Source organism: Doryrhamphus excisus, chromosome 8 (genome assembly GCF_030265055.1).
Source record: "Doryrhamphus excisus isolate RoL2022-K1 chromosome 8, RoL_Dexc_1.0, whole genome shotgun sequence".
Taxonomy (NCBI): domain Eukaryota; kingdom Metazoa; phylum Chordata; class Actinopteri; order Syngnathiformes; family Syngnathidae; genus Doryrhamphus; species Doryrhamphus excisus.
In genome coordinates, this window is record NC_080473.1 from 5,944,323 (window position 1) to 5,958,200 (window position 13,878).

A 13,878-nucleotide genomic window follows, 5' to 3' on the forward strand; every position below is an offset into this window, starting at 1 on the left:
ACCAGTGTAGGATACTGCATCTCACAACGTCTTTGAAAGCATCTTTTGGAATACCTTGTATTTCTATTTTACTTCATTGAGCCATTTTATGCTCAAAAATAGGCAAATACCTAAACTACATAAAGTAATAAATAATCATAGTAATAAATAATAATAGTAATAATTCAACAATAATAAAACTGAAATGTTAGGAGAATGACAAGTTTTACGGTTGGAAATATAGTGTAAAATAAATGCTTAAATAACAATATCACATTATTAACTGTGATGCAAATATAAAGAGAAGCCAACCACGATATGCAACAAAGTAAAATTACAGAAAGCAAAATCATGAAAGTAATACAAAAGCTTTACTCAGGGACTCAAACACACAGAGACACACTGCAGCTAATCTAGTTGATAACAACACACACAAGGGCAAAGCCAGTTTCCACGTGTGTGTGTGGGGGGGGTAGGCTGGCACCGGGCCCCAAACAAACACAGATAGTCAGTGAAGACCTGCTCCGCCTGACCTTCTGATTTGGCTCACAGACACCCTGAAGGAATCTGCTTCTTGTATTATGAGAAAGCCGTGTACGAGCTGGCTATTGGCTGTGAACCACCGGAATGCTTCACCGGAATGCTCCACCGGAATGCTCCAGCATGTTAGTGCCAGGCGGGGTTCTCCACAGCGGAGGTGAATTGTCTAACAGGCTGTGAAATGATGAATTATGTGTGAACACATGCTGATCATCACCCTTTATGGCAGGGCAGTGCACACACACACACACAGACTACGTATCTCGCCATTAACTGCAACTTTATTGTCTTAATCGTGCATGTACTTCCAAATCCTACAGGACATATTAATGTTTAATTATTATGAATATCTAGAAAACAGACACTTCATAAGTTCACAAGTCAGCTGGGATAGGCTCCAGCATACCCCCGCCACCCTAATAAGGATAAGTGGTATGTAGCATGGATGGATGGAGAACTACCGTAGTTTGTAATATTCCAAGTGTAATTTAAGAGCTTTAATTTCATCTAATTTGATGAAATAAATCACACAATATTATAAGAGAATAATAAATATGCTACTATTTTCTAGAAATCAATTTGCAATAATATAAAGTATGAAGGCGACTCCAAATTGTCCATAGGTATGAATATAGGCTGGCGACCAGTCCAGGGTGTACCCCACCTCTCGCCCGAAGACAGCTGGGATAGGCTCCAGCAACCCCCGCAACCTTCGTGAGGAAAAAGCGGTAGAAAATGAACGAATGAATAAAGTATGAAGGGAAAGAGGGAAATAGAGAATATAGTAAACTTCCCACATCAACCTGGCAGGCGTATCGGATGTTGAGGGAGCATGTATCACATGTTTGTATTTTATGTCCGCTGTGTATTTTTAACCGTGATGTTGCGGAGTCAGCACGTCAGGACTGTTTGGCATGTGGTAGTCCAGAGACCGTTAAAGTTGGAGCCTTGGACGGTGTTAGTCATTCACTTGTCAAGAAGTAGCACTCTCAAGGTCGCTCTGATCAGGACCTCCACTCTCTGCTGTTTGTTGGCCCCGGCTGCTGCCAGCTGGAATACTACAGGAGGAATTTCAGACGTTCCCTGCCGCCCATGCGTGTGTGTGCGGCCTCTCACCCCATCACTGAACCTGCTGCTGCTGTCTGATCCGGTCTAATGTGATTTGGAGCTGATTGAGGCGCTGCGAAACGGAGCGTCTATTCAGTTCCAGCAGGATTGTTCCATTACGACCCAGGCTTGGGGGGGATGCCCTCTGCCATAGGACACAGCACACGGTGTTTGTTATTAATGATGATGATGATATGCTTGGTATTTTTGGATGCTCAGCAGCAGAACTGTAATTAGTTGTGTATAATGGTGAGAGATAAGCTAGTACAGTGAGGTAGTACAGTATGGTAGTATAGTATAGCTAGCATATAGACTAGTGTTACATGGAATACCTTACTGGTTTGTGCACATACTGCATACGTATAACATGACGTGTTTATGTGTACTTTCCCAGTGAATTACCTCGTCTTCTCTCTCTTTATGAGCACTCCTCTGCAGCTGCACGCTGAGCTCCAAGAAGGCCTGGTTCAAGCGGTCTATCTCCTCCTCCACCTGGAAAGACAGCTATTTTAATGGATGCAACCCGGAGGAGGAGGGGTTCATGGATGAAGACGTGTTAGGAACGACCATACCTCCGCCGGAGTCCCATATGCTGGTAGGGATACAACAGTTAAAGATGTTAGACGTCTTATATTGATTGTAGGTCAGTGAAACTTGATAATTGCATATCTCAAAGTAGAGTCATTAGGGTCGTGAACTACACCCGCCATGAATGACTATTCTTCCAGAACTAAAACTTGAAAGCACTGCAAATGGACTTCACTCTCATTTTCTACCCTCCCCCGGACGCCCCGTTGGCTCAGACCTCCATTACCATTCTGCAAATTGACGTGTGTTTATTTGAATGAGTCCATTATCGTTAGTCCATGCAGGAACTTCGACAGTGTTTGAAAAGATGCTTAAACAAATTGATTTCAGCTCAAGGCTAAAACCATCGGGCCCTTCCAAGAACCAATTCAAGTAAAACGGTAGACCTAAGGATATTTTACAAACATAAATTCCTAAAAACTTCCTTTAAAGGATCCGTGCTGATAACTGTCAATGGTCAAAATTAACCATGTGTGCCTCGATTAATCTTCTGGGTGGACAGTACCATCAAAAGTAAACTTTGATGTACTTTAGAGTCGCCAGAGTACAGCCTGTATAGCAATACATAATTTCATTCTTTAATTTCATTCTTTGGATGCTGGTCTTTTGTGACCTTTTGGATGAGTCGTCGTGGCACCTTTGGGGTCATTTTGGTTGGCCGGCCGCTCCTGGTAAGGTTCACCACCATTCCATGTTTTCGCCATTTGTTAAGTCAATTTAACAAGCAGGCCACAGTAGACAATAGTATACGATAGTAGACGATATATAGTAGGTGGTAGTAGATGATAGGAGATGATAGTAGACGATAGTAGACAATACTAGACGATCGTAGACTATAGTAGACGATAGATAGTAGGTGATAGTAGATGATAGATGATAGATGATAGTAGACGATAGTAGACAATAGTAGATGATAGTAGACGACAGTAGACGATAGACGATAATAGATGATAGTAGACAATAATAGATAATAGTAGATGATAGACGATAGTAGACAATAGTAGGCGACAGTAGACGATAGTAGACGATAGTAGGTGATAGACCATAGTAGACGATAGACAATAGTAGATGATAGTAGATGATAGTAGACAATAGTAGACGATGGACGACAGTAAACGATAGTAGACGACAGTAAACGATAGTAGATGATAGTAGACGATGGTAGATGATAGTAGACAATAGTAGGCGATAGACGATAGTAGACAATAGTAGATGATAGTAGACGATAGTAGATGATAGTAGACGATAGACCAATTTGATGATCATTGGTGGAAAAAATAAGCAATAAGGAAAGGGCAAACACGTTTGTATATAAGTATATCCAAGGTTTATAGTCGTGGTATATTTGCTGACGCGTGCCTCTTCGCTGTCATGTGTATGAAACAGAATATATGATCACAAACTAATAAACGAACTAATAAATGAACTCCAGCAATTACCGGCAGGCGTTGTGCACATAATGTTGACACAGCAAAAGTGTTTCCATCAGCATTAAAGTGTCCTGCCGTTATTTGTCAAACAAACCAAGCGTCTCCTCCTCCCGCCCTCTGGGCTTTTGGAAATGTTCACAGCGGGCACCAGCGTCCACTTTTCAGCCGCTTTACTTTCAAATAGATACTTTAATTGCACCCGCGGGGAAATTGGTTTGCAGCGTAATCACAGCGCAATTTATCCGAGTATCACAATCCACCAATTGACAGCCACGAGCAAACACACACAGTGATAAACATATAAATACTGCATATGAATAGATTTCATCAGCGGGGGTCCGTTGGTTGTGTGTTGGGAGTTGGGGGACTGTTTCGCACTCGACCATGAAGGCTGAAAACAACAATTAGAATGTACAACTGATGAAGGCTGATACAATTCGCCTGGAAAAGCAACAAAGCAAAACAAGCCCTAACAAGCACGGATTATAAAACAAACAACCAATTAAGGACCCTGTGGTGTAATATGCTTGACTTCTTACAATTATTTTTCAATACTCCTTATGCTGTAGCCAATGAGTCCAATGGGCTCTTTGTAGCTCCTCATGGAAGTATTGGAAACAAAAATAATAATAAGTGTGTGCATCTTGTATACACGCCATTGTATGCCATAAGCTATGGTCATCTAAGGTCACGGTTGGGTTCGTTTTGGGTATAACAAAAAAAAGCAAAACATGAAACTGCTTAAAAACACACGAAAAAAATGTCCAATAAGAACAATTTGTTACACTGGGTGGCACTAGTGCCATGTGTTGAGGACCCCAGAGCACAGACCAAGGAACATTTAAAGGAAAATAGTATTTAATAATACAGAGGAGGAAAAACAAAGTACAACTAAAGACATACAAACAAAAGAGTACAAAGTAGTAAATAAGGATCACAAAGTGGCTCAACTAGTAGCCAGCAGAAATACGAGTTACAGGAAAGAGAGACAAAAAGCCAGGAGAAAAAATTAAGCGTGCAACGTGCAGGCAGGACGAGGCAGCGGTTTTAAGAAGGCCTAACGGCTGATAGGCAACAGGTGTGCAAACCAGGAGAGCAAGGCAGGAGTCTGCTGCAGGACAGAAAAGAGACAACAGGGGGCAGCAGACCAAAACAAGTGCAGACACAATTGCTAATTTGATTAAAATACATTAAAAATTCTAAAAAAAATTATAAATTTTTTAATAAAATTTTATTTTAAAAAAAGTATATTGTACTGCAATATAGTAATAGGTGACAAATATTTAGTGATATAGGCTGCAGGGTGGACGAGCGGTTAGCGCGCAGACCTCACACCCACCCTCGGCCATCTCTGTGTGGAGTTTGCATGTTCTCCCCGTGTATGCATGGGTTTTCTCCGGGTACTCCGGTTTCCTCCCACATTCCAAAAAAAACATGCTAGGTTAATTAGCGACTCCAAATTGTCCATAGGTATGAATGTGAGTGTGAATGGTTGTTTGTCTATATGTGCCCTGTGATTGGCTGGCCACCAGTCCAGGGTGTACCCAGCCATCAAGGATAGGCGTCATAGGCTCCAGCACTGATAAGCGGTAGAAAATGAATGAATGAATATCTCATTAGCGACAACAAAGAACAAGCTGAGGGCAGAAAATGGCCCCTGGGCTGTAGCATGGACACCCCTGCTTTACAGTGTTCCTTAAAGTTACTGAAAATACTTAATAGTTGCAGCATGGAGAACCACGCTCATCTCTACTGAACAATGGAGGCATGCTGCTTCCATCTTATCTTTACCCATTTAAGGAGGTGAAATGTTCAGAAAATAGGGGCAACGCACTTTGACCTCAGGGCCAGAAGGCAGGGGGCCTGGCGGGCACGGAGTTGAGGAGGGATACCGGGGTCCAAGTCACCACCGCACGTCGCAGACACACCTATACCCTCCGTCCTATACGCCGTCGCGCAGATATTCTATTAGGCAGACCGCCCCTCGCTTGATATCGTTATCGTCAGAAATAATGATATCAATATGAAAGAATATCTAATTTTTATGTCAATATTGAACATCCCGAACCACAACTAATTACGTTGCCCCAGACTGTCGCTTACCTGTCTCTCTGTCCTCAGGTGGCTTTGCACCAAGCCTTCCAATGAGCTGCTCTAATATTGAATATCTGTATTTTTCGAGCCTGAAAGACAAAGCCCAAGGTGTTATTTTGTTAACAGGTAGAAACGTTGAGGTTGCCCCTTCCAAATGCACCTTGCAGCCAAGACCTGCTCAGTAAGGTGTGCTGCTTTGGGAACGCTTGTATTGAGAAATTCCTCTCCCAGTGCGCCGTGCTGGTGAGAGAAGATGCAATCACATGATGTAGCGTGAAGACTTTGGAATGCCACCTACGCACCTCTGCTGTGCTCTGCGTGAAAGACATGTTGAATAGCTGCAGGCTCAGAGCTGATATGGCCTCGTGAAGCACTTGCATGAAGCTTTGGGCTCTCAGTCCTGGATTAAAAAGATAATGTATTCCCAAGATGATTGACACAGCTGTGAAAGCTCACCTGATGACGCTACGTGGGCCATGGATTGAAGGATGGTGGCGATAAAATGCCCGATGTGTTCCAGCTTGGCCTCTTTCAGATAGAGGACTTGACCACTGGCGTCAAAATAAAAGTCCCCCGAGCAATGCGACAGCAGACTGTTATCGCAGCACCAACGCGGGACGGACTTGGCTGGCATGAGGAGCACAGAGGGGAACACGGAGGAGCATTTTTCAAGGAGCTCCATCACCCGGCAACCAAACAGGAAGACGGCTGAGTGGCGAGGTGAGAGGCTGTCGAGGGCGCTTGGAATAAGCCGCACGTCAGTGTTCTCCTGGGATGACTCACCAATCACTGTGGGAAGACGGAGAATACATTTATTCCGACTTCTTGTGTGGATTTAGTCTTCCTACTTGTGTACCGTTAGGGAGAGTTTGCCCAGGAGGGGCTGTGGGGAAATTTTGGAAGGGCTGTTGGATCTCTTGTAGAGTCTTGCATAGGGGGGTAATGCAGACTAGCTTGGCTAGGTCCACGTCACTTAGATGAGGCTCTGTGCCGTGTGAATGGCCTAAGGGGAGCAACACACAGGAAATGATGAACCATGGAGCACATTGGTTTGAAAGTGGATACAAATCAAATAAAGTTATCCCGGGCTGCACGGTGATCGAGTGGTTAGCGCACAGACCTCACAGCTAGGAAACCTGAGTTCAATCCCACCCGTGCGTGGGTTTTCTCCGGGTACTCGGGTTTCCTCCCACATTCCAAAAGCATGCTAGGGTAACCACACCTCTCACCTGAAGACAGCTGGGGTAGGCTCCAGCAACCCCGCAACCCTCATGAGGACAAGCGGTAGAAAATGAATGAATAAAGTTATCCCTCCTTTATCACGATTAACTGGTTCCAGGCCTGACCGTGATGTGAATTTTCACAAAGTAGGATTCATAATTTAGAAATCAAACATTTTCATAGACCCTAAAAAAGCTCACTGATGACCTTCTAAATACGGTTAAGAGGTCTAAGAGGTCACAAAAGACCCCACAACAACATCCAAAGAACTTCAGGCCTCAGTTAAGGTCAGTGTTCATGACAGTAACGGCCCGCATGGCAGAGTTCCAAGACAAAAACCACTGCCGAACAAAAAGGACATTAAGATTCTTCTTGGAAAACTTTTAGTTTCTTGATCCCCGAGACCTTTGGGAAAATACCGTACTCTGTGGTCTGATGAAGTGTGATGGTGTTGAGCTGTTTTGCTGCCTCGGGACCTGTATGACTTGCTGTGATAAATGGAACCATGAATTCCGTCATTTACCAAAAAATCCTGAAGGAGAATGTCAGGCCATCGGTTTGTGACCTCAAGCTGAAACCAACTTTGGGTTGTGCAGCAGGACAATGACTCAAAACACACTGGCAAGTGCGCCTCTGAATGGCTGAAGAAAAACAAAAAGACTTTGGAGTTGGCCGAGTCAAAGTCCTGACCTGTCTTTTGTTTTTTTCTCCCTTAAAAAGAACAAGTTTCATTTAAAACAACATTTAGTGTTATTTCGAGGTATGTGTGAGGTAAGTATGTGAGGATAAGCGGCATAGAAAATGGACAGATGGACATGTTGTCATTGACTATGTTGATTTTTTTGATGATGTGACCAATATGCAAAAAAATGAGAAAGATAGTTCATTTTGCCATTTTTACTCCTAAATTTGCTTAATTTAGGCAAAATAAAATCAGAAATGTTTGCTTAAATATACATAGTTTTTGATTAATAGGCTGTATTGTATCACAAAAAAGCATGATTTACAAACCACGATGTGGAGACAGAAAACACAATATAGTGAAGTCGTGACTAGTAGTGACTTTTCTACCCCTTGCAATTTGTTACATTTTGTCAAAAAAAGCTCAGATTCAGACTGTGAGAAAAGTCTTACGCTCTTATATACATGTTCCTACCTGGTGCTTCCATTTCAGTCAAATCCATTGATGGATCCTGTGGACGAACGTTTAAAATAAGTGAAATGTACTCTCCAGTACTCTACAAAGTGTATGTCTTACCCGTAGTGCTGGTGTGGTACTGGTGTCACTGGTGTTGACACCAGCATGCCTCACTGGTGCTTCCCTGGCACGAGGAGGTTGCAGATCCCGGGCCTGCCAAGTGCTTCCATTGAGTTTATTCAGCAGTGCCTCCACTGACCTGAGAACAACTCCCAGTACTGCTGCGGAGTCCCCGGCTGGTTGGTCGGATTGAAGAGTGGGAAATATGTGACTCAAGACTAAAAGGTGCATTTCCGTGTAAAATGAAACCTGTTTATATTTTAATTATTAAACAAAAATATGCCTTCAGTTAAATGATGTCCCACAGTTTCATAAGTTCAAATCCTAAAGAAAGTCAATAAGGATATTCATAAAAACATTGTTATTTGGGTATTTTTGCTGAAAAGTACTTTTACCTTGTTCATATATCCTTTTTTCAGAGCTGTTGTATGGATTGTCCCTCATCGCGTTCTGGGATGCAAGCATCTCTTTTAGCAGACTTAGCTTCTTGCCATCCATATTCTCAAAGACGTGCTTGAAAACAGTTTGAAAAAAGTTTTTCAAAAACACAAGTTTTTCAAAACACACATAAAATCTATTCTGGATGTCCCGATCCGATGACAGTGAAAATCAGCCTGACATCAGCAAAAAAAACTATATGCCGCGTGCATAAAGAAGTAAATCGGTGAGTTTGCCTCATGCTCACTGCTAAGTACTATTGTACTCAGTATTATGATTGGTGTTGATATCAGACCAATATCAATATGAACCAACCTTCAAGGCTGCAATATCGACACCTAGGCATCCCTATCATCTATTATTGATGAATGAGTAGAAAAAAAACACACTGCATTACCTGTAGTGCTTCAACCTGTTGGCAGATATTCCGATAAAACTCCTGTGTGTCCTTGCGATGCCGAGCCAGCTGCGAGGCCACATGAAGGTTCTGGTCCTCCAGTTTGTCGTACAAAGTCTTTACATTGAACTCCTCCAAATCAAAGCGCTCCGACATCATTCCTACATGGGCAGATTGTGCTAATAGTCACCTGTCGTTTTAGCTTTTTTTTAAACGCATCAGTAGTGAACTCACCTCCCTTAGAAAGGACAGACTCCTCGCCTTCCGCTCCCTCCGCTACACCTCTACTACCTGCACACAACCTTGAATAAACACAAACAAAAGCCAATCAATGACTGTTTGGGGTCTGTATTTGTATTCCAAAATGGCATACCTGTCTCCAGTGCAAATGCACACCGGATGAGGGGGGTCACCGAGACTGCGCCACTTGGGCTTTGTCCTCCACTGACCACAGACCAGCTTCGCCTTGCTGGGCCAAAGCACCACCACGGTAGTGGTCACCACCACAACCAGCACTAACAGTAGACTTAGGAGGCCTAAACACAGTAACAGTATACAGACAGTATACTATAATGGAGGCTAGCACACTGACTAAATACAGGACCTGTATTTGAAATGGCTGTTTTTATGGGTACGGTGAAGTTGGGATAACCGGGGGTTTTACCAGGGGTAAAACAGAGTGTACTGTCGAGGTGGAGGCATGAGAGGCAGGGAGGACATTCAATATTAATATGATTTATAAAGTAGTACCTTGGCGTACAAGTGTACAAAGTAACAAGTGTTTTTTTTCTCAGATGATTTTTTTGCTTTGAACTGCAAGGTAATATTTTAGTTACCGGCAAGCAGGAGCCAAAGATGTTTTTTGGGGGGTTGGTGTCAATGTGACAAAAGCACACACAGCACTCAATGTGTAAAGGCATTAAAGGCGGCAAGGGAACTTATTAGCATTATTATTGTTATTTATTCGTGTTTGTGCTTGAACCGCCGTGTTTGTCAAAGATGACAGAATAAAAGATGCATGTTGAAAGACTCGCAGTGTCACGTCATTGAAGCTGTCACACTAAAAAAAGTGTGTGGAAAAAAGAGTTTGTGTGTGTATGTCTCTGTATTGTGAAGTATTCGGTACTACAGCACTTGGGCGCTGTAAACTACTGACTCTTCTCCAGTTTTTCAGCACTGACCTGTGATCACTCCCCAATCCGGGAGGAGGTTTAGTCGATGCTGAGTGACAACTCCGAACCTGACAAGCTGTGTCGGGGTCATGGGCTGAAAGGTGGCAGCCCGCGGGTCGCACTCTGTCCCATCCTCGCTCACCACCGCCACCAAACTCCAATGTGGGACAGCGCTGTCCATGAATGCATATTTTCCCGTTTGGGAGAAGACATGGGCAAACCTGACAGAAGGACAAATGAATGCTATAGCACGTATAACAGCACTTGAATCTCTGTTCTTGCAGTGCTTCACCAAGTGTTATTGAGATTTGACTGCTTCATGAGTGTCTGAAGACGTCTGAAGACCCCAAAGTCCCAGCTGGGGTTACTGTTGAACAAGTGGTCTTTATCGTAGACGGGGAAGTGGCTGAGATTGCGATCTGGAGGGCCCAGAATGAATAAGCAAGCAAGCACACTAGAAATGATGAACATTATATGAAACCAGATGGGATACCTGTGTGATTTATGGTTAGACGGAAAATTAGCATGTCACCAGTGGACAGACAGGCCACTGGGTTTGGGATTCGAGGTAGTAGTAACTCCTGGGGATCTCCAGTGCTTCTCCTCTTTCTATTTGTCGCAGCTGAGATGTCTAATGATTCTGAAAAGAATCTTCATAATTATTTTCCTGTAAATGATCTTAGACGGAGACAGTCTTATCACCTGAGAGAAACAGCTCAATGTCCTGTCTTTGTGTAGGAATCCAACCAAATACTCCTTGAGAGTCAAACTCAACCAAATGGATCTTCCTAATGTCCTGTGCATGGCGATCTGGTCCTACGATGTCCAATAAAGTCTGGAGAGAAAAAAAGATACTATGAGATGGGAGAGGATGGGAGAGGATGGGGAGGATGGGAGAGGATGGGAGAGGATGGGGAGGATGGGAGAGGATGGGAGGGGATGGGAGAGGAGCTCCATCTGTGCCTCCAAGGCCCAAGTCTGTAATGTCTTGCCTTCAGGGTTAATCCCCTTATTTTCTCTATTTTATTTCCTCCTATGCATAAATAAGATTCAGGCTGTAGTTTCGCTTGCTTACCCTTAAAGGGCTAGCTCATCACATCAGTCATGTGATGACAGAAGGCCCTCGTCTGTGTGGCTTTTTCAACAGGACAAGGCCTCAGTTAACAACGGCTGCCTGAATAACGTCCTGCGTGGTCCCTTGATGTGAATCCAGTACCAGAAATATCCAGAAATCAGTACCAGACAGGGGTTGCCCAAACCAGTGTTTGAGGTGATTAACAAGAATAGTCCTTTTTTGAAAAGTTTATTTCTATTTTAGCAGAGAGTCCGTCTTACATTTTTGATCAGCTGATGAACAGCCCACTTATGTTTAATGATATTTGCAATAAATTGCTTACTCTAAAAATGGTCTCTGGCTTCTGCATTCTAAAGCAATACTTAGAGCCTCCTTAAAGCAATATCTAAATTCTTGCAATAGTTTAGCTGGCCTTTTGATCAGGAGTGTATTTGTACTGAGGCAAGTTAAGAGACCCTGCAACGCATCAAAGATATTGATCAATGTGTTTTGTATTTTGTAATGTCGTGTTTAGACTGTTTACCTGATGGAGACATATTATGGCTGCACTCATAATACCATTTGGAGCATTTATTCAATAACAGGAAACGTCAGTGAAAGCAGACATTAGCTGAGGCCAAACTGATGGGGGGGGGGGGGCAGTAACTTGGGAGAAATAAATAAATAAAAAAGCTAATTTTAGTGCAAAACGATTTGATTTGTTGTTCCGACAGAGAGTGAGTAAACAGAGTCAGTTGAGTGGAAAACTCCACAAAATATGCGGCAGAAAATCAGTTTTTGGGGGATTGGGGGGTTAATTGTATCGTGTTCTCTGAGGAGAGGCTGACTGCATTAAAAACCTGCAGGTTAAGCAGCTTGTGCATAATACTGCAGACACACATAACTCAGAGTATAACCTCCTAGCAGAGATAATTATGAGGTAAAAAAGTAGGGATTCTCCCATCAATCGGCCAGCGCTCAATATTGGCCCATTTCTGTGAAAATGCATGTGAACGGCGCTAGCCGATAAATACCTTTCAACTGGAAGACACCCGGTTTACCGACTGCTCTCTCACTTGGAGCCCGCTGCATGATACCTAGACCCTGGAGTTGTCTAACGTTTCCCCTATAATACGGCTCCACAGGCCAATACTACCAATACTACTACAAATAATTTGGAAAATGTGATCGGAGCATCCCTAGTGAAAAGGATTGTTTTAAAATCTCACCTTGGTCCACACCGTGCCGTCTTTTTCTCTAACACTGAGAATCAGATGCCCATCTGGGGAGAAGTGGGATGAAAGCTGTGGCATTTTGGAGAGGCAGGAAGTGCTGCACAGCTCCTCGGCCGACACGTATCGCTGACAGTGGCAGCTAAGGGATTGGGATTAGGCAGATAAAGCGTCATTACTTTTACAGACTGTAGAGTGAAATTTAAAAAAAAAGCAGTTTACATCCCCATCTCCACATCCAGGGTTCCTCCATGCGGTCCGCAGGTTACATTACAGGAGTGAAGGGAAGGTGATACACACTCTCTGGATGCTGCAAGACGAACCTGCCCTGCAGCACACCGCCGATTCATCTGAGGCATGCACACATAATATATATGCTATCCATACATTGCTGGGATTTATTTTGTCTCTTTCTGTGAAAAAAAAGACTACTGACCTCAGGCTGGCAGTCCAACTCGCTGTCAGAAGCAGAGCTTTTGAAGTCCAGCTCATTATAAAAGATGAAGCCCGTTCTGCACAAGCATGAACCATCTGAGTGCTGAAAGGCACGGTTTTTGCCAATGCAGGCACATGATGAAGAACCTCGGGAGACAATATATGACAACACAGCTCTAAAAGCGCTCAGTGTAGGTGAAAGTATTGGGTCAGGCCTCCTGAATAGAACGTATCGACCTGAATATCGTACAGTGTTGTTTTGTTAGTCAGGCCAATTGGTCTTTTTCTGCAGGCATTCTGCCACACGCTCTTGGACTGTTGTCCATGCTGTGCCAAAGTCTTGTTCTTTGCCTTCGCCCTGCCTCATCTGACAGTAAAATAAGATACATTTTCTTGGTGTGGATTTTCTTCAAAATATTTTTCCAAAATTCATATTTTTACCTGGGTCAGTACGTGGGTCACTTTTTCATTTTAGACAGATCTATTCTTTGAGTTTTCTTGGAACAGTTTGGACCCTTTGGATGAGTTAAGCTGGTATGGAATCTGGTATCCTGACGTCAGCCTCATTTGTTGGCATCCTAGTGGCATATTTTGCCACTGACAACAGAGCAATAAAAATAGAATAAAACCTGGTGTCGATGTGGACGAGCTGCCACAAGGGAAGCAGGCTGTGTGGCCATGCAGGTGGTTGAACGTGTCCGCCGGACATGGGTGACAGTCTTGGAGCTTCTCCGCATGGGTGGCGTTGCCAAAGGAGCCAGGGGGGCAGGGTGTTGGTCGTACGGACCCAGAGGGGCACACATACCCCCGAGGGCAGGGGTTACTCTTGTAGTTGTCTGTGCCTATGCATTCAAATCAATTGAAAGAAAGGAAATATGGAAAATATTAGAATTCATCTTATTTGCAGCGTACCGTATCGCAGTACAACGTACC

General features: G+C 43.5%; 1 protein-coding gene across 21 annotated transcripts in view; it reads right to left on the reverse strand.

Annotated features, from left to right (window-relative positions):
- Nucleotides 1-845: 845 nt before the first annotated feature.
- The window catches only part of si:ch211-286b4.4 (SCO-spondin), a 64,960-nt gene continuing 51,927 nt past the window's right edge, over nt 846-13,878 (reverse strand). For 11 of the 21 annotated variants that reach the window (XM_058080009.1, XM_058080015.1, XM_058080017.1 and 8 more), the window contains 22 exons: nt 13,575-13,787; nt 12,947-13,092; nt 12,733-12,860; nt 12,508-12,652; nt 10,927-11,059; nt 10,718-10,864; nt 10,517-10,643; nt 10,234-10,445; nt 9,426-9,588; nt 9,287-9,354; nt 9,053-9,213; nt 8,613-8,730; nt 8,218-8,393; nt 8,116-8,152; nt 6,595-6,741; nt 6,195-6,527; nt 6,041-6,138; nt 5,899-5,978; nt 5,748-5,827; nt 2,199-2,218; nt 2,029-2,118; nt 846-1,771 (listed from right to left, as the gene is read on the reverse strand). In XM_058080009.1, coding sequence (XP_057935992.1) covers nt 1,640-1,771; nt 2,029-2,118; nt 2,199-2,218; nt 5,748-5,827; nt 5,899-5,978; nt 6,041-6,138; nt 6,195-6,527; nt 6,595-6,741; nt 8,116-8,152; nt 8,218-8,393; nt 8,613-8,730; nt 9,053-9,213; nt 9,287-9,354; nt 9,426-9,588; nt 10,234-10,445; nt 10,517-10,643; nt 10,718-10,864; nt 10,927-11,059; nt 12,508-12,652; nt 12,733-12,860; nt 12,947-13,092; nt 13,575-13,787 — 2,954 coding nt within the window. In that variant the 3' untranslated portion in view covers nt 846-1,639. The other 10 variants (XR_009131416.1, XR_009131417.1, XM_058080013.1 and 7 more) reach the window with 10 other exon arrangements.